At 32.3% G+C, this 24,221-nt stretch overlaps 4 protein-coding genes across 5 annotated transcripts; 1 reads left to right on the plus strand and 3 right to left on the minus strand.

Moving 5' to 3' along the window:
* Nucleotides 1–5,491: 5,491 nt before the first annotated feature.
* Nucleotides 5,492–8,538, minus strand: LOC146958175 (geraniol 8-hydroxylase-like). Its single transcript, XM_085739753.1, has 2 exons — nt 7,633–8,538; nt 5,492–6,418 (listed from the first exon to the last, which is right to left on the minus strand). The coding sequence occupies exons 1-2, from the start codon at nt 8,518–8,520 to the stop codon at nt 5,807–5,809; spliced, it is 1,500 nt and encodes a 499-aa protein (XP_085595879.1). The 5' UTR covers nt 8,521–8,538; the 3' UTR covers nt 5,492–5,806.
* A 1,056-nt stretch (nt 8,539–9,594) lies between these two features.
* Nucleotides 9,595–12,378, minus strand: LOC146958176 (Glyceraldehyde-3-phosphate dehydrogenase-like family protein). 2 transcript variants are annotated; one of them, XM_085739754.1, is made up of 3 exons: nt 12,216–12,361; nt 11,381–12,008; nt 9,595–10,411 (listed from the first exon to the last, which is right to left on the minus strand). In XM_085739754.1, the coding sequence occupies exons 2-3, from the start codon at nt 11,840–11,842 to the stop codon at nt 9,791–9,793; spliced, it is 1,083 nt and encodes a 360-aa protein (XP_085595880.1). In that variant the 5' UTR covers nt 11,843–12,008; nt 12,216–12,361; the 3' UTR covers nt 9,595–9,790. The 2 variants fall into 2 exon arrangements, with proteins under 2 accessions (XP_085595880.1, XP_085595881.1); XM_085739755.1 differs by having other exon boundaries at nt 11,381–12,378.
* Nucleotides 12,379–13,555: 1,177 nt separating this feature from the next.
* CCB3 (cofactor assembly, complex C (B6F)) lies at nt 13,556–15,544 on the plus strand. Its single transcript, XM_085739757.1, has 3 exons — nt 13,556–13,690; nt 13,786–13,835; nt 14,922–15,544. The coding sequence occupies exons 1-3, from the start codon at nt 13,636–13,638 to the stop codon at nt 15,456–15,458; spliced, it is 642 nt and encodes a 213-aa protein (XP_085595883.1). The 5' UTR covers nt 13,556–13,635; the 3' UTR covers nt 15,459–15,544.
* Nucleotides 15,545–16,064: 520 nt separating this feature from the next.
* On the minus strand, nt 16,065–22,588 carry CSTF64 (cleavage stimulating factor 64). Its single transcript, XM_085739751.1, has 10 exons — nt 22,408–22,588; nt 22,226–22,304; nt 21,901–22,075; nt 20,934–20,967; nt 20,559–20,812; nt 20,402–20,479; nt 18,864–18,899; nt 18,118–18,609; nt 17,254–17,583; nt 16,065–16,549 (listed from the first exon to the last, which is right to left on the minus strand). The coding sequence occupies exons 1-10, from the start codon at nt 22,502–22,504 to the stop codon at nt 16,406–16,408; spliced, it is 1,719 nt and encodes a 572-aa protein (XP_085595877.1). The 5' UTR covers nt 22,505–22,588; the 3' UTR covers nt 16,065–16,405.
* Nucleotides 22,589–24,221: the final 1,633 nt, after the last annotated feature.

A 24,221-nucleotide genomic window follows, 5' to 3' on the forward strand; every position in this document is an offset into this window, starting at 1 on the left:
GGTGTGGTCCAATATAATGTCCTTTTTATATGGCCAATGAAGTAGCTACTGAGGTAGCCAATGGAAGACTATTACCAACAACAGAATTTCATAACCGATGAACGTTGGGAGGCTTTGATAATCGGAAGTGTTACATGTCTTAGAAAATCCTAAGCTTTTGACTATTTGTGTTTAAAATCAGGGATTACCCTTGTTGGAGGTGCAGTGTACACTGGATTTGAGCCTTCATGTAATTGAACTTATGCTCCATATTTTTGGACAAAAGATGTTTTTGGTCCTTGTAGGTGTACAACACGTTCGTTTGGTGAGTCAACAACAAATAATATAATCAATTTAAAAAAAATACCTTTTATTCTTTTGGCTTAATTAAACTTTTGGCCCCCTAAGTATCAAAAAGTTGTGATTTTGGCCCCATAAAAAAAATATCTCTTTTTTGGCCCCTTAAGTTCACTTTTGGTTGCAATGTTGGCCCCCTAGCCCAATTTTGACCCAGTCAACGCTGACGTGGACACATTTTTGTATTTTTTAATTTTTTTTATTTTGTAATTAAAAAATAAATAAAAATTCTGGAAAATTGAAAAATTAATAAAAAATTGAAAAAAATATTAAAAAATTCTGGAAAATTGAAAAATTAATAAAAAAATTGAAAAAAAATATTAAAAATTCTGGAAAATTGATAAATTAATAAAAATGAAAAATAATTGAAAAAATACGGAAAAAATTAATAAAAATAAAAAATGATTAAAAAAATTGAAAAATTGAAAATTCATTAGTATTAAAAAAATTTAAAAATTGAAAAAAATTTAAAAAATTTAAAAATTTCGAAAATATCTGGAAAATTTGAAAACGGAATTCTGGAAAATTGAAAAAATTGAAAATTCTGGAAAATACGGAAAATATTTAAAAATTTTCGAAATTTTCATTAGTATTTTTTCCGGGAATTTTTGTGTATTTATAAACCGGAATACACATAATTTTTTGTGTATTTACAAACCAGAATACACATAATGAAAATTTCCAGGAAAAAATACTAATGAAAATTTTCCCGGAAAAAATACTAATAAAAATTTCAAAATTTCGAGAAATACTAATGAAAATTTCAAAAATTTCATTTTTTTAAAAATGATTAATCTTTTTAATTTTTTCGAAAATTTCGAATTTTTTTTAAATATTTTCCAGAATTTTTATTTTTCATTAAAATTTTAATTAGAATTTTTCCAGAATTTTAATTAAAATTTCGAAAATTTCATTTTTCCAGAATTTTAATTTTTTTCAGAAAATTTCGAAATTTTATTTTTTCAGAATTTTTTAGATTATTTTATTTTTTTAATCATTTTTTATTAATTTTTCAATTTTCCAGAATTTGTTTATTTTTTTTCAATTTTTTTATTAATTTTTCAAATTTCCAGAATTTTATAATATATTTTTTTCAATTTTTTTATTAATTTTCAGATTTTTTTTCAAATTTTTTTGTAATTAAAAAAACATGTTTATTTATGTAATAAAAAAACATTTTTTTAATAACAAAAATATTTTTTTTATTTTTTATAAATTAAAAAAAATAAAATAAAATAAAAAATAAAAATTTACACACGTGGTGCCCACGTGTCTGTTGATTGGGTCAAAATTGGCTTGGGGGCCAAAATTGCAACCAAAAGTGAACTTAAGGGGCCAAAAAATAGATATTTTTTTTAGGGGGCCAAAATCGCAACTTTTGGATACTTAGGGGGCCAAAAGTGTAATTAAGCCTATTCTTTTTGATTAATTTGCTACATCGGTGGATCCTTTTTTATATAAATAATATACTCCTTGTTGGGGAGTAATATATTATAAATACTACCTCGCTCGTCCGTTTTTTATTGTAGTAATGTGTGTAAATTATAAAAAAAAAAAATTGAAATTTTAATTTTGATTTAAATTATGTGTATAGATGTTCTTTTTGGTTACATGTGTATAGATGTTCATGACTTTCAAATTGTAACAAAGAGTTTAATTAGTATGATATGTCAATATACAATTACTAATATTAAATATTCATTCAATAATTGATGTATTTGGTCTAGAATATGAATCAAATACATCATTTATTCATTGAACTTGAAAATTGAATTTTTTTCTTATATTCGAGAGCGGAGAGAGTATTACACATACTTCCAATGATGTGTTGCTATATCAATTAATGGATATGACAATTCATGTATTTTCATATTCATTAATTGATATTACAACACATATTGAATACATGTGTAAACTAATCGTACACAATCAAAGTATACTAAATTCTTGTCAAATCATATTTCTTATTTTTTTCAATAACACAAACAATATAGTAAATATGATTTAAATTTTTATTTTTTTCATCATAAGTGACAATATAACATTTTGTTATAACTATTTTTTCATGGAATAATTCAAAATTGTATTTTATAAAGATACTTATATAATAGTAGTAGTATAATTTAATTTAATTTCCCAAAATTAAAGGCAAGTTTCTTTAACGGTTTTTTTTTATTAAAGAAAAAAGTCACATAGAAAAAGTACACTCCATTTATATATAGATTAGCGTGGACACGGATTGTTGTAAGATTTTATTCGATTATTTTAAAAATAAATTATTCAATTGGTCAAAAAGAATAAAATTTGTTAAAGAAATTAAGCAGATGATGAAATTGGAAGACGCAATATCACACAAAAATTTGAGAAATGATATTCTAACAACCATTTTGTGACAACCTATGTGACAACTTTATCTCTCATACTCACATTATCTTTTTACTTTCTCTCTCTATTGCTTTGGTTTTCGTGTCACTATCTACTTTTCCTTTGAAAATTGGTGGTTGTCACAAAAGTTGTTGATTTTTGGTTGTTAGAATATCATTGCTCCAAAAATTTAGTATCATTTTGTACAACAACATAAATATTTGAATAATTTTAAATATTTAATTAAATAAAGAAAGATTAAAAAACTAAGCTATTTGATTGATGTGATGGTATCTTTGGCGGTTTTGTGATGGAAAACTGGCCGTGAAAAGAAAAAGAAAAAAGATTCAAGTATAGGGGATCTATCTATCTATGATGAAGAAAATTATGAGTACCATTAGTTAAAATTAGACATTTGTGAGTCATGGGATGTTGTTGAGAGAAGGTTGGTTGTTATGGTGGCTTTGTTGTTTAAAGAGATGGTGGCTAATAGAATCATGTCTCAAAAACTGTCATCTATTGTGTTTATCATCGCCCTAAATTTCTCTCTAATTTTCTCTTGATGCCTCATTGTTTGACTCTCTCTTCCCCTTTTTATATCCAACAATTGCTCCTTCAGCATTGGATACCTCTGTGGCTATGTGTGAGTTGTTGTTTAGAGAAAATGTGAGACCGTTCTCATTGATAGTACGCACAAGAAGCCAAAAACTAACCAATTGCAACGACCACAAGCTTTTTTGGAGGTCAATCTTAGCAACCTAAATGGCTAAATCTACTTGCATGTGACTCTCCAAACTAGAAAAGATTCTTTATTTTTGTTTTACTTTGTTACTTTTGGATTTAACTATTTGAGAATGAACATATTTTAAATGTTTTTTTAACATCAAATTTATTAGAGAATGAGAAAAGTACGAGGAATTTAACCATTCAAAATACAAGCATGAATCTCTAAATTTTCTAGCAATAAACCACTTTTAAGAGATGACTTTGATAGCTTCTACAATCTCTTCTGCCTCGGAATTCTTAGAAAAAAAAATAACCCCATTTCGAGCTTCCCAAATTTTTTAAATTGTTGCATGCCAAATAAGCGTTAAGCCCTTCCGATATTTTTTTTTACAAAAGAAGAGGATGAAAAGTAGTTAACGAGGGAAACAACATTTTCGAGTAAAACACCCCTGTTTCGATCAATTTAAAAATGGAGTACCAAATCCTTCCGGCAAAGCTACATCTATAAAACAAATGATCCCCCACATCTTGTTTCCACGAGCACCACACACAATCCAAAGAGACACCCTCCGGAAACATACCTCTTCTAGATAAATTTGAACAAGTTGGGAGTCTTCCAAGAATAAGCTGCCAAGAGAAAATTTAGACTTTTTAAAGAATCAAACTAACCCAAATTCCCCTTAACCCCCTTCTATAAGCCGCATTTAAGTCCATAGGGGGAAGACATTAACCACTCAAAGGGACATGTAAAAATTCCACTGTCAATACCGTAGTGGACTCTAGGACCCAATTCCATTTTAAATGTTGTTGTGATTAAAGATAAACAAATACAAATGAGTAAAAAGAATAAACAAGATGAAGATTAATTTTTTCCTTCAAAAAAAAAAAAAAAGATGAAGATTAATTTTATATTTTTGATTTTGAATTTACTTTTACTTTAAAAAAAATACAAAGCATGAGAATAGATGGTTGCTCTTTTTACCCCCAATTCGCTCTTTATTCTAAAAAACAACATTTGCTAATTATTTACCGAAACCTTAAAAAACACAGAATATTGTTTGGTAGTTTACGAACCGAACTGTTTGAGCATTTGTGGGGGTAATACAAACAAAACTCTTGGTGTATTTATAATTTTTTATTTTGTTTTATTTTTTAAAAACAAAATAAAAAATACAAGCACAACATGATCCACATAAATAAAGGCTATAGCAAACTACGAGTGAAGACTTGTTATAAATTGAAGACAATGAATAAAAATTGTGTCAATTTATTTTTCAAAAGGTTAAAATTTATTTTTTTAGTAATAAATATTTTTTATTTATAGAATCTTTAACATGTCTTCTAAGGACACATGTTAGCCCAGGGGCGGACCTGAGCAAGGCAGGGTGTGGCAATAGCCACACCAGCCCAGGCCCAGCCCATACATTTTTTTGTTTATATACAAAGTCAATCTTAAATAATATATATCTTCTATTTCACAACATCAATAATTCAACAGCCGTGGCTTGGTGGCGTGGATTTTGAGTACAAACTTGAATGCTGAATGTCCCAGGTTCAACTCTCACTTTCTGCATTTTTTTCTTAATTTTTATCAAGTTCAACTCTCCTCTTGTTTGCAATTTTCTTAATTTTTTCAGATAATAATATAAATTATATATGAATATATATTAAGATTTTATTTTGCAACTTATATCATGCATTATCTAATCTATAAAATAAAGGGAAGACCCATTTTTGGATTGAGATTTTTTACTCCGAATTTATTTAAATTATTTTATCATTTTTATGATGTCATTTAAATTATAATTGAAAAGTTAAATTCACTAAAATTTAAACAACTTTACTACACAAGGAACAAAATGATTGACGATTTGTTACAAATCTTATTATTTGTATAATTTATTTCGTCGAAATTTTAGTCATACTTCTTTCAAAAAAAAAAAAATTAGCCCCACTAATAATTTAATCCCAGATCCGCCCCTGTGTTAGCCTGATCCATAAAATAAAAAGAGTACAATAAGGATATATTATTGGTCTAAATTAATTTTACACTATTACCAAAAACTATCTCAATGAGCCTATTTGTAGATTTTCATACTTCATGCAATAAAATGTAAATTTGTTTTGTACAAGCTCTCCCGTTAGCCTCTTTGAACCGGTTTCATACAATAAATAATGTAAGATTTCTGTGTCCACGTTTAGTACATAAGTACCTCTATAAGCCTATTTGAACATGGAGATTTTCCCAACTGTGATTAAAAAGACCCATCTCACATAAACTTCATACTTATTTAAAAGTGATAATATAAATCAAACCAATTGCATTCTCAACTAAACACCTTTTTGCTCAACACAACTCTCAAAATACTTGCTTGTATTTTCATACTACTACTGAAATTGGAACAGCAGAAAGAGGAATAAGCTTCTTCAATGTGATTCCATATTGCTCATTCATATCAAGCGTTTCAGGACTAACACCTTTAGGAAGCTCCCATTCAAAAGAATGCAACAACACAGCCAACATCAAAACAATCATTCTATTAGCAAGTGGAATACCAGGACAAATTCTCCTTCCAGCACCGAAAGGTAAATACTCAAAATCTCTCCCTTTAAAATCAACATTCGAATTAAGAAACCTTTCCGGCTGAAACAACAACGGATCATCCCAAAACTCGGGGTTTCTTCCGATAGACCATGCATTTATTAAAACTTGGTTTCCTTTGTGAATTGTGTAACCATTTATTTGAACATCATTTGCTGCAATATAAGGTAAGAGAAGTGGTACTGGTGGATGAAGCCTAAGTGTTTCTTTGACTATTGCTTGGATGTATGGAAGTGATGGAATGTCTGATTCTTTGACTTGGTTGAATTTGGGAATTAGTTGAATCACTTCATCTCTTGCTTTTTTCATTATGTTTGGATTGCGGAGAAGCTCTGCCATTGCCCATTCTGTTGTTGATCCTGATGTATCACTTCCAGCTATAAATAAATCCTGTTTAATTGTTTCAAACCAAAATTAACCACATTTAATTTTGAAGATCAACACAACAATCATGAGGACGTGCGCAAGTGGTTGATGTACAATATGTGTGAGTGATGTAAATCTCATATCACAAAGTTAAATTCCTAAAAAATCAACAAAACAAAAACTACATGTACCCTACTATAGTTAGTCTTTTCCAAATTCTACCATATAAAAATGAAGTTGAAAACAACTACTACTAAGTCTACTATTTATCGTTGAAAATTGATTTTTTTTTTTTGACAAACGTTGAAAATTGAAATTAACATTTTTTTTAAACAAGTTGAAATTAACACTCCATTCAATATTGAAATTTGGAAGCATAGTAATGGTTGTGGATGATCCACGTAAACAATTATTGGACAATGCATGATGCATATCCTGACTCCCTCATTATATTAGAAGAAGAACTACATATAAAATATTGCCGGGTAGATAAACTACTAATCCTAACAACTTCAACAAATCTGGTTCCAATTTAATTTGTATGTTATGTGATTTTAAAATAATTATACACAGTCACATCTTATGATGTATGATGTAGTATATTTTTGAAAAAAATATATTTTATGAGCTAACATAATTCATGTGTAAAAAAAATTATATCATCAATATATAACAATTGATCTCATTTTCTAAAAATTCATCGATGAATAATGGAGGCCTCATTGATAGGGTTTTTTTTTCTTACAATTAGTTATCGTTTTCATCTAAAGAACATTAAATTTTTACATCATCTTCATTCAACATATATTTATATTTTTTGTTCCAAAATCGAATCATATTTATCATTAGTGATAAATTATCCCTAATTCATCAAGGAATAACGTAGGCCTCATCATTCAACAATGATCGTTCAAATAACATACTCTGATGTATATATTCATCGTTGTTGTAAAATAGTTTTACCCGAACAGAACTCATGACAGTATGACCCTACTTTACATTTCACTTTGTAACAATTTAAAAGTAACTGCAAAATATTTGTTTCTTATCAAAGGTTCCTCTATAGTTAGTCAGTTAGTCTATCCTTACATAATACATTGCATGTCTCATTTTTTTTTGTTTAATATAAAATTAAAATTTATGTAATTTACCTTTTTTTTCATTGATTAATTTATCCTCCAAAAAATGAATTTGTTGAAAAATGTATAACTGAAAACAAAATTATTTGACTTAATTACCAGAATCAATGGCTTGATGCTTTCAACACTGAAAGCAGAGCCTTCTTCTTGTTGGCAATGATCAAGCAAAACATCCAAGAAATCACCAGCAACCACACCACCATCACGCGAATTACTCTTTCTATCTTCAACACGTTTTTGAATCATACGATCAAAAATCTCATGCAATCTTACATAAGAAATCTTAACATGTCTCTTCACACCTTGCAGATCAAATCTCTTCACCACTGGAAAATAATCAGAAACATTCACTTTCCCAGCATCCTCCATTATCCTCCATACAAGCTCCTTAAACTCACCAGCACTCTCAAACTCCGAATCAACAAGGTCCTCTGAGAACACCGTGTTTGAAACCAAGTTCAACATGGTGGCGAAAGCAAGTTCACCTATGTCAACGGTTGATCTTTCTGCTGCTTTTTTGTGAAGGTGTTGGACTAGCTGCTCAACTTTCCGGTGACGGAGATGTTGGAGAAGGTCGAGGCGGTGGGAGGTGAATATTTGGGTGGTGCAGATACGTCTACGGTTGCGCCACCGTGAGTCGGCATGGGACCATGCGAGTGTGTCGTTGACATTGGGTTGAGCAGCGACTGATTCAGGGATAGGGCGGTTGGTGAAGGATTGGTCGTTTTTTTGGAGGATTTCTTGGGCGGTTGTAGGAGAGGAAGCGACGGTGACGGTGACGGAGCCGAAGCGGAGGGACATGATAGGGCCATAGGTTTTGGCGAGGGAAGAGAGGGTGCAGTGGGGTTTTGATCCGAGTTGGTGGAGGTTTCCGATTATGGGGAGACCGGTTGGACCGGGTGGTTTATTCTTTTGTCGGTTTAGGAAGAACCGGATTATGACAAGGGATAGGGTGGTGAATAGTAGTAAGATGTGAACCTCCATCATTGATTAATTATCTAGTATGAAATTGTCATGAACTTCAATGAAAATATTATATAAGGTTGTTTTGTGGACTTTTTGGTTTAGCTACGTTTCTTGTTAGCTGCGTGTTATTAATTTACTTTATTATTAAGAAATAGTCAAATTTTCAAATCTAATAATTTCAAATGTAGTTGAAAAATGATGTTTTTCTAGATTGTTTCCATAAATAGAGGTATATGAGTAATGATATTTTGACATTCATTTGATGACAACTTTGTTGACAACCTTGTTTTTCTCACTTTTTATTGGTCAAAAACAATGGAGAGAGAAAGAGGAAGAGAGAGGATAACAATATCATGTGAGTATGAGAGAGAAAGTTGTCCAAAAGTTGTCAAAAAATGGTTGTCAAAATATCATTTCTCGAGGTATATAGTGCATCTTTTTGGTCCACCGACCCCGACTGTGGGAGTGTTAGGAGAAACAGCTATCAACCGGAAGACAGGTTCTACAAGTAACTTAAAAAGTGTCCAAATTGTAATTTGCAACTTTGAAACAAATTTTCTGTCTAAATAGTTCGGAGGAGTACTGCATAAATTTGAAATGAGTGTAAACATACAACTAAACAATTTACTATTGTAATTGTATAAAGAAAAACAATTTACTACTATAAGACTAAAAGCATAGATTCAATGTTATAGAAGGTCAGAGTTCAGTTGATTGAATGTGATGGATGACAACAATGCTACTCTGTGTGCGGTGGTGTACCTTCTAGTACTCCAACGCCCAAGGGTTTAGAAGAGTCTAGAGTTTAACTCGAATTGAGAATATGTCATGTCATTCACCAAAGGTTGGAGACCTTTTATAGGTGACATGTACAGAACAATGGGCTCTATGACGGTTATTCTATTGCTATGATCCTGGTGTGACTAGTGGATCGCCGTCTGATTAGTATTAGAAGACGGTGATATGATCATGGAGTTTTATTTGGTGCGTTGTGGAACACGATGTTGCTTACTTAGGTGAATTGTAGATCCTTCACAGATTGGACTTTGGCCGATCCGAAATATAATGTAATGGATAAGATTTAAGAACCTTGGATAGAAACAATTACTAGATATACATTTCAACAATTTAGACTCTTTAATAACATCTAGCCATGAACAGCTCACAAATGCATACAATCTAATGTTTATTTGAAATGCATGAACATTTTAACAGATAAACCAAAGATGCCAATTGAGCAGATCACATTTTGAGAAGATACAGGCATGTGGTACACAACATACTCCTTGCTTCACTCCTCAATCTGAACAGGCTCAAAACCCCTATGAATTGAAGACTTAACAGCATTCAACACAAGTTGTGTTTTCCTACTAACAATTGGCCACTTCTTCTCAGGCTTAGAGTTTCTAAATTTAATTTCACCCACCAAACGAGCAAATTCTGTAACCAAGAGAGCCTCTTGAGGAAGATCAGTTTTAACAGTACACTTAATTGGCTGTTTAGACCAACAAGTAACAAGATCATCAAAGCTAGTTTCAGTACCAACATGAAAAGATGCTTCATTCTCTTCATAAGGAATAATAAAATCATGAACATGAAGAGTTCCTTTTGTTCCAATAGCTGTTATATCCATTGTCAAGTTTGCTAAGAAAGAGCAATGAAATGTAGCTACTTTACCATCCTCCCAATATAGTGATGCACCACAATCCAATATAACTCCATCTTTGTTAAGCACTGGTTCACGTGAGGCTATCACTGTTTTAGGGAGTTCGTAGTTGGCAGCTAAGAGGATTGCACGAATGCAATACCAACCTGCATCACCTAGAGAACCATGTGCGTCAAGATCTGGCTTCACACGAATGTCTTTCTTTAGATATTCAGAATCTGCAGCAAATGTAAAGCAGGTGCGAACCTGTACAGCCCGAAAGCCACCACTTATATCAGTAAATAGGCAATGAACATGCAGTCAGGTTTTTCTTATGCAATGTAACTCTACTTTCCAAATTTTACAAGTAAACAAGTAAATACTCAAGTTCGTCCTTAATCTCCCACACTATCAATATTTCAAAATAATTTCTAGAATAATTACAAAAATATTAATTAACTTTGTCCAAAAAGTCTAGTGGTGAAAATCATACACACTAAATAATAAGTACCAACATATCAAACTTTGCAGTCTTTTATGATCTGAGTTGTACTAACCGAACAACTTAATGTCATTTTAGTCCCAACAGAGCGACAAATTTGATTGAGGTTTTGTTACTTCAAAGATCATTTGGAATATCGATAATGTGACTAACTAGAATACTAGATTGATATGGTCCTACAAATCCAAGAACCAATTTGAGTACTTACTACCATTGTAGTAAAGATCGAGTGTTGGTTCGTACTACGTCCCACAACACCTCAACCGTGCTTCGATGTTACGCAGGGTTGCTTTTCCTTTGTTTTCACTATTTTTTTCTTGTTTTCTCTGTTTTCCCTCTATTTTCTCTTTTCTCTCTCAACTCTATCAACAACCTACCGATCCTACTTACAAATTGTGTTACGTTCCTCATGTTTACGTTCCTTCATTGGCCGACCAATCCTACATCTTGACTTTGACTACATTGCTTACTACTTCACTTTTTTATTTAAATGCAAACACTATTTTACTTATTACTATACAAAAATGGTACTTTAGTAAAAAAAGAAATTTATCATAAGTTCTATACACTACTTACTACTTAGTATAAGACAAAGAATTAAGTAAGATAACAAGTAATTTCAAGACTAGTGTATGGGATAAGACTTTCAGACTTGAGAAGGTCACAGCTTAACAAATTTATTTGGCAATCCAAAAATAACAGTAGAGCTAGGAATGAATTGACATGTAGATTACCGATTTGAGTTGACCAAAGCGGTGCGGATCATTGAAGAACTGTGCCATTTTAGCAGTCCTAGGATTATGAACCCACATAGTATTATCCATAAACTGAACCCCATTATCCTCACAAGCTCCCACAATTTCATCAAACTCAGCAATATCCAGCGCAACGGGCTTCTCAAGAAGCAAATGCTTCTTATTCTGGGCCGCAAGAACGGCCCACTTAAGGTGCAAGCTTGTTGGTAGTGGCATATACACAGCGTCCACATCAGGGTCTTCCAGTAGAGCTTCGTAGTTGCCGTATACCTTCGCTGTCAGAGGGTAGCCATTGGCGGTGGCGAAAGCGGCGGCTTTGTCGTAGTTGCGGCTGGCGACGGCGCAGATGGTGGCGTTTGGGGATAGGTTGATGGCGCGAGAAACTTTACGAGCTATGTCGGCACAGCCTACTACTCCGATTTGGATCAGTGCTTCTGACATTTTGGTCAACGTGAATTGATGAAGATAGAGATAGACTGAGCTGAGTGAGTGTGGTATCTATGTACTTGGTCGTATTCCAATCTCTCAATATAATATAAAATCATTACTTGGCACATTGTTCTTCATTATATACTTGCAATACAAATTTTTACTGGAGGATACATCGCTGCATTATCAAATTAAAGGATTTAATTTCATCGTGTAAAAATATTTAACATATAAAGATAAATTTTTAAGTTTTAAGATTAAATTTCTATTTTTAGATTTTAATTTTGTGTTTTAAGACACAAGTTAGGAAGACTCATGTAAAGAAAAACATAAACTTTGAAACAAAAGATAGAAGTCCCCCTACAAGGACAACAAAATACCCAACCATTTGAAGATCTTGTACTAAATTGTGCTTGGAAAAGCACAACTAACAAAGTAGATGTTTCTTGCTCCCTTGGACACCATATACAACGCGGTTCTCCCTACCTCAAATAGCCACGTTTTGTTAAGCTCTCCTAGTTTGCAACCGACAAAGAAGCATTTACCACAAAAAAGTGATATTGTGGTATGATTTTAATTAAATGTATGGGTAAAAAAAAAAATTATTGCATAAAAATAACTACATTTGCACCAATTGAAAAAGTAGCTAATCTTAATTTTATTTTCCAAATTACCTCATGAAAGGTTAGTGAAAACATTAAATTAATTAAAAGATAATTAGGGAATGATACTTGTCTTCTCTCGTCCCTATTAAAAAAAACTATCCATGAGGTATATGTTTAATGGAAAAAAGTTAACGAGTGTTTTTAGACATTGTTTAAACGATTAAAAATGATAATTTTTACATGAAAAATAGTGTAATTTTGACTTACATGTATTTTATTTGTACTATTTGTAAAATGAAGTTTCTTTTTGTGGATTCATTAAACTCATGATACATATTTTATTAATGTTGATGTAAATATCCAAGAAAGTCTTTAGCTTTTTGTTGTTGGTGAAAATAAATATTCCTCCGTCTCACGATAATTTTCTCTTTACTGTTTTTTCTTTTTCTCAAAATAATTGTCACTTTAAAATATTAATGCAACATTTATTATTTTTTTTCCGTTGTCATACCCTTATTTATTGAATTTCATCCAACTTAACTACTCTACTAAGGGCCCGTTTGTTACGGATTAAAATAAAAGTGATTTTGACATAAAATAATTTAGAGATTATTTTTTAGAGATTTTATGAAAAATCAGAATCTATTTTGCGTTTGTTTACCGTAATAAAAATCACTTTTTTTTAAATAATTTAGTTTGTTTGGATACAGCTATATAAAAGCGATTTTTTTGTTACAAAATTAGTTCAATCTTTAAATCCATATTTTCTCTCTCCTCTAAAAAAAAATCTATTTTTTTACAAGCTGCTCTCAACCGCTTCTCATTTGAAGCTGTTTTTAGATTCTGATTTTTTTAAAAATCTGTAACAAACGGATGCAATATTCTTAAAAGTGATTATTTTCTTAAAAAAAGTGATTTTTTCCTAAAAAAAAAGCTATAACAAACGGGCTCTAACTATAATTAATAAGGATGTTTTAGTAAATGATATTAACTTTACCATCAAAATCAACACAATTGATAATTTTCTTAATAATCGTGCATAAACCTTAAACGGCCAGAGACGGAGGAAGCATTGAATATATTTTATTTTATTTAAATGTAAATATGAGTCTTTTTCTTTAATGAGGATGTAAATGAATTACATGTAATGTACGATAAGGTTCCCTCCTTATCTGGTTACTGTCTTAGTGACCAAAGACAATGGCGACGCAATCTTATCTTGTTAATCTCAACTCCTTCCATGCGGGAATCACTGGTAACTGTTCAACTTTCTTGAACTTCCTTTCTTATCATTTCTACCTTCATTTCACTTTCACTCTTTATGTTCTTTCCATTTTTTCAATCTTGTAGGGCGGAATCCTTCAATATTCAAGCCTGCCAATTTTGGCTTTGGCGTCTATGTAAGTCTTCTTATCTTTGAATTGTGTTTTATGTTTTCTAGCTCAAACATTTTTCTTTAATAAAGAGGGTATTTAAATTAAATTTCCAGTTGCAGTATCATATTTATGGATATTTCAGTTATATTGAATTAGTTGAACAAATGGAAATTTATTCTAAAATATGTTGTGGGATTATGACATTCGGTAGTTTCTTAGGATTTGGATTCATAAAGTTTGATGTCGGAGTATCCACTCATTATCACTTAATTGTAGGTTTCTATGGCTACTAGCTTTGGCATAATGCTAGTGGGTTTAAGTGATTGATGAACTTCTATTATGTTAAGAACGTGTTAGCACAACAACTAGTAACAAAAGAGTAAGGAAATGATAAATCGCAAGACAATGAACAAGGTCATTTCTTTACGCAGTTCGCCCAAGTGTGTCTACGTTTGCAACAACAAAGCAGCTGTAGTTTTGTATTATTACTTGAACAATTATGGTTTACAGCGTTACAAAGAATACACATAATACTACGGTTCAAACTACAACAATACCCCTGAACCGTACCATGGGCTATCGCCCCCACACTCCCACTCTCATCCCCACAACAAAAAGTTGTGCCTAATGTACGTTTGGGCCAAACGCAAAAGCAAGAGCAAAGGTTTCTACGCTCGCTCATCTCCCTCGCCCCTCTTCCGTGTCTATGAGCCATACTCAACAAATCAAATTGTTCAAGAGAATTTGAGTTCCAATCTTGGCTGGAACTATCCTTGGCCAAGCTTTACTTATTTATCAGTCAAACGTCATACTACCAAGGCCCCTTCTCCCGGGAACCAGAGAGTTAAGACCAGAAAAATGCTAGTGTGTTCAAAATTTCATGGTTTCTTTAATCCTTTCCCATGCAACAGTTCAGTTGTTTTTTTGTAGGTATTTTTGTTCAATTTATTCCTAATCCTACTGGTACTAGTCGTTATAAAAGTAACAATTTTCCATTGAGTTTGTTTAAGCAAATGTTAACCAAACATATGCATTTTCTTCCACGTTGCAAAATATCATGTTATATTTGTCCAGTTAGCTTAGCAGTGTTTGGCATTTTAATTGTTGCAGAAAAGTTTGAAGCATCCTACTAGAAGAAATGTAAACGGAAGTTCACGAATCATGCAATGTTGTTCATGTTACACGGAAGTTGGAGCTTCTGCCAGCGCAACATTCCCAATATTAAATGGAGCTACTGCACAGAAATGTCTTGATTTGGATGTTGACTTGAATATCTTCAAGCTTAACATGCCAGAAACTTTACATGCTTCCACAGATTTCATGACAGGATTGATGCTTGCTGATATTGATCCTGCTACTGCAAAATTAGCTATTGGATTTCTAGGTCCCTTCCTCTCAGCATTTGGTTTTCTCTTTATCGTGAGAATAGTCATGTCATGGTATCCAAAACTTCCAGTTGGAAAGTTTCCGTATGTAATAGCTTATGCTCCTACTGAACCTCTTCTCGTTCCTACTCGCAAAGTGATTCCACCTCTTGCTGGTGTGGATGTTACTCCTGTGGTTTGGTTTGGACTGCTTAGTTTTCTTAACGAAATATTAGTGGGTCCACAAGGATTACTTGTTCTCCTTTCACAACAAGTCAATTAGTTTACACATTTTGAGTGTTTGTGAATGACAGTTTTGTATCTTATCATTCTTTTTGGATGTATACAAAGTTAAATATTGATGTCTAACACACTATATACGAATCATTTTATTTACACTTGCACTCATCCTGGATCTTAAAAGAGTGCATTAAAGGTCTTCCACGCAAAATTTATACTAGTCTTAACAACTATTTTGAACCGCAATGGATACCACACGGCTGTGTGGTGTGTTTAAAGCTCGAAGTCGTAGATTCTTCAGAAATTTGCTTTTGGACGCAGTTCAACTACATATTACATTAGTGTAAAGCTCATAGCAGTAACTTACTTTGAAATGAAAATGAATGTACTTAAATATTAAGCATGTATAGAGGGTTGGAGCAAAAATAACTTATTTAGTTTGTATTGAAAGAAACAGATATTGCAGTGTTGAATATTGAGAGTAGATTCAATTGTTTAGCACGTTGAGTGTTGTCTTAACTTTAAGTGGTCTCAGCAATAGCGCGGAACTTGGTACAAGAGACAGCTACATATTCAAGTTTATATGGTTATATAACTTATAAGTTCAAATAAACACTAAATATACTCAGTCCACAACACAAGAAAAGGATTGCAAAATTTGAACCAGCATAATTATTATTATTATTATTCTTATGGTACAGTACAGCATATCTTTTCTAATGATCTCGTACACGCTCATTTGGAGCTTCTCACCGCAACAATAAATGTTTAGACATGTAATTAGAAAACAATTACAAAAAAAAAAAAAAAAGTGAAAACTGATAAAAAAAAGAATTTCGATACTCTGAACCTAATCTACATCAAATGCTAATATACAAGCGACAGACTTGGTTTCTGTCAAACCATCTTCCGGAAATTGAGTTGGCAAAACAGACCACATTCGCCGGAAATAAATAGCTGCTGCATATTTCAATTATCTGTTCCAGTGTGTTATGAGTGCTGCATCTGATCTCGCTTAAGCGCTTGTTGGAGCTGAATGACCTGTTGTTGCTGCTCTGGTGGCAAAGAACTCAATTGCTCTGGTGTTAGATTCAACACTTGTTGCAGTAAAACAGACTCCACATCAGATGGAAGCTGCAATTGAGCAAAGATAATAAGAATGGTGATTTTATATATCAGGAATCGCTCGTTACATGGATCAAATAAGATTGTGGCAAGACAAATCAGAATAGCAGCATTAGACGGAAGTGAATCCTCTCATGTTGAAAACAAAACATGAGGGGGTCATGTTCTTTAATCTCCACCGTTCAATCCTCCTATTCCCCATTTTTAAATACTCTCCTCATTCAACGGATTTGGATCCTCTCAATTGTGAAAAAAACTTGAGAGGGTTATGTGGATGATTTCACCATTAAAATGCATTGGGCTCTACAGCTTATAAAAATTATAAGTGGTGTCCAATGCATTTTAATGGTGAGAAGATCCAAATCATTCATTCAAAATATCAGATGAGGTGTTGGGATTCAAAATGAGAAAGATAACATGAGAGAATTCATTCCTACATTAGAATTTAATATCTCTATTCTTTTTAAGAGCCAGTTTTTTGGGAAATTTTCACTCATTTATATGTTGTTTTCAAAAACCAAGATAACAATTATTAGTTAGCCACTCATACACTTATTGCCACCTAATTATTTAAGTAGTAGTAAAGAAAATTGCAAAGATCCAATTTATTAAAAAGATTAACAAACCAATACCAAAGCATCTAACAAATTCATGAATGAGAAAATTACTCATTGTCACTTGGCATCTATGAATCATCAGGTTGCACGACATACCTGTGAAGATTGTTGATCAGAGTGCCGCACATCTGCTTTAGGAACTACAGGTACAGGTAATGAGCTACTTCCGAGAACATGGGATGATCCGTTGGAAACAGGTACGTCTGAAGTCCCAGCAGAGAGACCCCTTCCGTCATTCAATCTAGTGAGCTTTGATGGTCGTGTAAAGGATTCTGGATTATCATGAACCATGCCTGTATTCTCTACTCCAAAAGATACGTTGGAATATTTACTACTACTTTTGGCCCAATCCTCAAGAGCGTTGGAAGGTCTATCACCTTCCTTGCTAAATAACTGAGAAACACCAGATGGCATGGAGGGGCCAGCCTGTTTAATAAATGAAGTTAGGTGCTTCACTTTAAAAATGAAATCAAAAAAAAAAAAAAAAAAAAAGTTGAAACCAGCTAAGCAGAAGAGTAGAATGAAGAGAGATTGGCTTTTACATGTAGTACTTGGCCATTACTTTCTCAAAAAAAAAAAAAAAAAAAATTCTTAAATTTTGGTAAGAGTGTGTGCTTCTGTAAGAACCTATTTTCCACCCTGAATGCCATGCAGAGTACTCTAATGGTGAACCGTCTAAGAACTCCTAAGAACCCACATTGGAATTGCTCTTAGTTGATGTGTGTATCAATCACATGTTTGGTTTTTGCATTCTCTCTTATACTATGCTACAGGCATCATTCCTTCTCCATACAAACCGCGGTTAAAATATAAATTAAATGCACAAAGCAAGACTGATGGACCTAAATGCGTAGTACATTCTAATCTTAACTAAACATTTTACCCATACATTGTTCAAAACACTCAAATCTAGGCAAATATGAAGAGTGAAGACAAAATAACACAAGCAAAATTTGGCACCTGAAAGCTTGCATCTGGACGAACCATATGAATATTATGTGAGACAGTTGAGCTTCCAACAAGTACTGGTTGTTGTAGAAACGAGGCATGCGGTTGCTGGTTCACTACAGTTGAATTTGCCTGTTGAAATGGAGGCCTAACGGAAAAACTGCCCGTAGTTGGGGGACGTATGGAAGGAAGTATTAAATTACTCTGCCCTGCTCCAGGCTGTACAAAATGGTTGCTTTGATGATGTTGAGGGGGAATTCTGGGCTGCAGAGGAGGCTTTGAATTTACGGTCAATTGACTAGGAACTGAAGGGTTATGAGGGAGAGTGCTGACTTGGCCTTCTTGAATATAAGGTGTCAAGCCAAACTGCAACTTGCTCTGTCCATAAGGAGGTAGACCAGCCACAGTCGGAACCAATGTTTGCTGAGTCTGACCAAGGTGGCCTTCATTCATTAAAGACTGCAAGGTTTGATCTGAAACTTGTCTAAGGTTTGGCATTTGTAACTGCAACAATTATCATTAAAAATAAAGTTGAAAACATATCTACTCTTCAGAGGCAGTAATAAAATATTGGCTGATTCTTGTTTCAAAATTCGAACTGTCTTAGAATATGCAAATGCTAATCAACAAATTACCATGTTCAGTTAAAAGCTTCGGAAATTGGAAAGACCCTAAATCAAATCCTAAGTCACGGATGACAAAAATTTGCCATGAAAATGGAATTTAATCAAGAAAAAAGGCAGTGAAACAAAACATACCATTTGAGGGTTGACCATCCCTAGCATTATCTGAGCCTGCAATTACAAAAAAATGTAAATATTTATTTAATGGTAGAAGAAATTATTAAAACATTAATCTCTAAATATAGGTCCAATGAAACTAAATCATATATAAATAGGTTAAAACTTTCAACTTAGAGGTAAAAAAATACCCAAACTCTATATTCAATAAAGTAACAAATATTGTTCGTAAGATAGAACATAACAACAAAATCTAACTTGGGACAGAGAGATCAGAAATAACTTAGGACAGAAAGACCCTATTCTATAAATAGACGAATGCTCAAGGAAGTCAATTAAATGGTTACACGATCAAGACACCAATTGCTGTGAACCATACATAGATCCCAGAACAATTGTGTGTTCAAAGCCTGTCACATTATGAGATTGGTTTATATGCACAAGGCACTACAGAAAAACTATTATATAGATAGATGGATGCTCAAGGAAGTCAATTATATGGTTACACGTCTGAGACACCCCAATTGCTGCGAACCATACATAGATCCTAGAACAACTGTGTGTGATCAAAGCCCATAACCTACTACAAGTCTCTAAGGCCAAGGCGTAACATAGAAATCCTAGAAAAAAAAGCAACATTTGGAGATGAGCACATGGCTGTCAAGAGATGGACAGATAGTATTGGGAGTTCCACCTTCCATGGAGAGTTGGAATTAGTATTAGTATTGGGAGTTGCAGCAATTATATTCAGGTTCGACTACATAGTTAGCTAGCCATGAATCTAGAGAATATCCAACATGCACTTAGGAATCGGCAATGTTATTAATCTCCTAGTAAATGTAAATTGTATTAATTTGTATGAGAAGCCGACCCCACTTAGTGGGATAAGGCTTGGTTGTTGTTGTTGTATTAATTTGTATGAGTGTATAAATAGAAGATCAGCTGAGTGCAAATCACTCAAAGCACATCCAGAAAAACTCTCTCCCTATATTTACAATAATCTTGGGACTAACTGTGGCTTGTAGAGTGTTATTGATCTTGTCAGACTTGTTAGGCCTTTAAGGTCAGATTTCAACATCCAGCAAACTCACGGATCATCGCTACTCTTAAATTGAAAAATATGAACAAAGGTCATCCAATGATTCATTCTTCTTTTGCTTAAAAAAATCTTTCAACCCTATCTGTCTGGTTTTTTTTTTGGTTAAGAAAATCTTTCAACCCTATCTGTCTGATTTCAAATCATTACCCACTACAACTATCTTAGTTATTATCTTTCTCTTCACATTCGTTCAACCCCCTCATCATGCAGTTAGACATCAAACATATAGTCAGAATGAAGGAATATAGCCAAGGACATCTAAAACATACAAGAATTTGTGATAAGTGTGTTATCAAATAATGTTGTGCTTGTGTCAGAATGAAGGGATATAGCCAAGGAAATCTAAAACATACAAGAATTTGTAAATAGAATAGAGACAAGTTCGTTATCAAATAATGTTGTGCTTGCATACATGCACAAAGGAATTGAAATGGGAGAAAAATTTATAGTTTTATACCTGAAAAAGGGCCTTGGGCAACTGTGGCCTTGAAAGCAACAGCTGGCGAGACAGGTCCTTGTTGTGTGTAGCCATTCCCTGCCATCATAACAACAACAAACAAGTCAAGAAAAAGATTATCCAGGAAAAAAAGAAGTTAGCTTTACCCAGTACTTACCTTAAGCTCTGAGATTATCTCAGATAGCTGACTCCTGGACATTTTGGCCAGATGCAAAGTTAAAGGATCATTTGCTAATGCTTGCTGACTCTGCAAACCATTTTGATTTGACGGGATGCCAGTCTGAGCACCACCTAGAGCTGCAGTCATGACAGTTGCAGCTGTTACGGCAATATGAAGACCCATAGGTTGATGTTGAGCTGCTTGAGCGGATTCCCCTTGAACAGCTGGGATGCCTGCTTGTTTCTGAGGATCTTTTAACGGTAAAAAGAAAAAAAAGGAGAAAATGAAAACACAGGACAAAAAATACAGTGATTTTATGCATAAGATAAATTATCACAAAACATAAGAATAGAGTGATCGTAAAGAACTGACCTGCATTTGTTGTCATTCCTGGTCCCCCGCGACCCTGCAGTAAAAGAAAAAGGAACATTTTAATCCATGATGGAACTGAAATTAAGCACGCAGCTTATTTGTTTACCTATACGAGCATGAAAAAATGGGTTGGAAGGTGGCAACAAAAACGAAATCTTTACAAAATTTTCACAACAGATTTGAAATTGATAGTGAACTTCAAAATATCTATATCACTCTATTATTTTGTTAACAGCTTGGAGTGATTATTGATAACTCAATTTAATTGGTCAAAAATGTAATTACAAACAAATAAAAGACATTGACCAATGTGAAATCAATTTCATATTTATTTGAATAGAGTAGTAACTGTTTCCTTTTGGTCTCACATTGATCAATATGTTTGGAAAAACAGATCTATTTAGAAATACTACCTCCATCCCAAATTATGAGCCATTTGGGAGAAAAAGTTGTCTATAAAATCATAAGTCGTTTACACTACCATTGAAACTTTAATGAAGGATAATTATTTTGTAAGGTTTCTTATAATTTCTTTCTCATACGTTACAAAATTAGCTGCATTAATTTTTGTGAAATTGCCAAAGTGACTTATCATTTGGGCCATGGGGAATAGTAAATACAATCACGATAACACGTGACCCATAATGCATGACTTTCAGGGTATGTATGTCTTTACAAAAAGTTAGGATTGCATGTGCTATTATGTTCATCTACTGCACTTCTTTTAGGAGGGAAGAAAAATGGTTATGTTATAAATTCCTTTGTTTGGGAGCTTTAAAAACTTTTCAAAAGTCCCCTTCACTCAAACAAGGTGGGAGACTTGCCTCCCAGCCATTCTCCTTTCCCTCCCTTAACCCCAAAAACCCTTCCCTTTTCTTTCCCTCCCTCAACATCCAGTCCTAACAAAACCCAAAAGAAAACAATGCAAAGATTTGTTAAACGTAATTCCGAAGTTCCAACAATATACCTGATCTTTATTTCTATCATTCCCTTTATCATTCTCCGCGAAATCAACACGTAATTGACGTCCATTAATTTCATAACCCTGAAGATTCCTGCGAGCACTTAACGCCGTTTCTTCATCCGTATACTCACAGAATCCGTAACCCTTAGGTTTCCCAGTTTCTCTATCAGTAACTAATCTACACATAACAGAAAATCAACACACTTAAACCCAACATAAAAAATCAATTTTTTTCTCAAAACATAACTTACCCACAACTACAAACACATAAAAATCCTTTTTTTAACATAAAACAAATCAAATTGATATGAAAAAAATTGAAAGTTACCTAAAACTGATAACAGGACCAACCTCCCGACAAATTTCCTTAAGCTGTTCCTCTGTAGCATCATACGGTATGTTCCCAACTACAAAAATTGTCGTAAAAACATCAAAAAAAAGATTATAAATTTCAATATGAAAAGAACAATTAAGAACAAAAACAAAAGATAGGAAGATAAATATATATACCAAAGACAGTGCGATGTTGGGACTGAGGAGCAGCCATGAAATCTAGAGGAAGAAGGTGAAGCGTTGCTCCTCCAATCTTCTTCCTCTTTACTACCATAAGCGTTTGTTCCACCACCACACTCTCCGTTCCGATCTTCGACGAAGAAGAGAAGGGTTTATTTTATTTTATTGTATTTTATTTATTCTGATCTTATGCTCATGCTCTATTTATGTGAAAAAATATAACCGTAATAATGCTATATCTTGTGTTCTGTCACACCTAAACAATTCAGTTATGTAATTTTTTTTTTTTTTTTACATTAAAATGTATATTTTTTTTATCTTTTTTACTGACTATTTTTTCTTTACAAAATTACACTCAAATTTTAATATATAACATATATAATAAATGGATAAGAATAAATTTAAATATTGAAATAAAGTGTAATAGATTGTGTGTGTTCGATTTTTTCTATACCATTTAAAAAAACAATGAATGGTAATGAATTCAAATATTAAAAAAAGTGCAACAAACATAGTTTTTTTTTTTTATCACACAAAATATATCGTGTAAAAAATACGATATGAATATATGTCAAGTTTTTCTTCCCTTTATCCTTAAATAAAAATGTAACAAACTAAATTAAGTATATGTCACTATAAATATAATCAATTATATATTTTCAAAGGATCAATTAAAGAGTAAAATAGTGACTTTTATCATATATATCCTCTCAAAAGTAAGTCCTCTTAACACATGTGAGATCAAATATTTTAAATATTAATATTCATTAATATTTAAAAATTGTAATCAAAATTATACAAACAAACATAATAAAATATACACATACGTCCTTCAAAAAAAATATACACATACGTTAGTGTAGTAAAGATAACGGACAAACGAACACGGTAGTACTCGTCTTTTCACTAGTAAAACATAATGTGTCTTATCAAGCTTAACTTAATTGGTAGGGACAACGCATAATATATGTATGGGCCGAAGTTCGAAATGGACATCCCACTTGTAAATTTCTAACCTCTAAACTACTTAAAAAAAAAAAAAACATAACGTGTCTTTTTTTCATTTTTATCCTTTATTTAAACACTTTTATCCATATTATCATTTTTATAAAAGATTTTTTGACTAAAATTATTATCTATATTATCTTTTTTATCATAGTTTTTTTACTAAGATTATTTAAATTGTGAATAGAAAAATAGTTAAATCACAACTAACCCAGGCAATAAAAGAAACAAGACTTATTTTTATAAAAACAATATTGAACATTAGATAATGTTTATTTTAATCTTATTTACCAGAAATTGCCTCTTCAAAAAAAAAAATCTTATTTTACCAAAAATATTTAATCATAGTATATGCCAAATTCAAACCTCTTTTTCTATTTTGTAAAATTAAATTTCTTTTTTTTATTGTATTTTTTGAACTAGTTTTGTATTTTTTTCTTAAAAGTATAGTAAATGGTCAAGACTTTTTTTTTTTTGCTTGGTTTTTGGTCAAGAGTGTTTTAATGGGAAATAATTTAATATCTTTGAATGTTTATTTTTGCACTAATTTTTTTACATAAAAATATATTCTAGATGTGGTGCCACTCATACAATTATTGTGTTTTTACTTTTTACCAGCATACATACCTCTGTCCATCATTTTTTTATTGTGTTTCATTGTCTATTTGTCTCATCGTATATTTTAATTAAATTAATTTTTTTAATATATCTAATATTTCAATTCGACTTTAATATTCAATTTAAATCTATTTAAATTTGAAATTGAAAATAAAATATATTACAAAAAAAATCAATTAAATATGTAG

Source organism: Medicago sativa, chromosome 1 (assembly GCF_051527215.1).
Source record: "Medicago sativa cultivar Bolivia chromosome 1, Bolivia_mono, whole genome shotgun sequence".
Classification (NCBI taxonomy): Eukaryota; Viridiplantae; Streptophyta; class Magnoliopsida; order Fabales; family Fabaceae; genus Medicago; species Medicago sativa.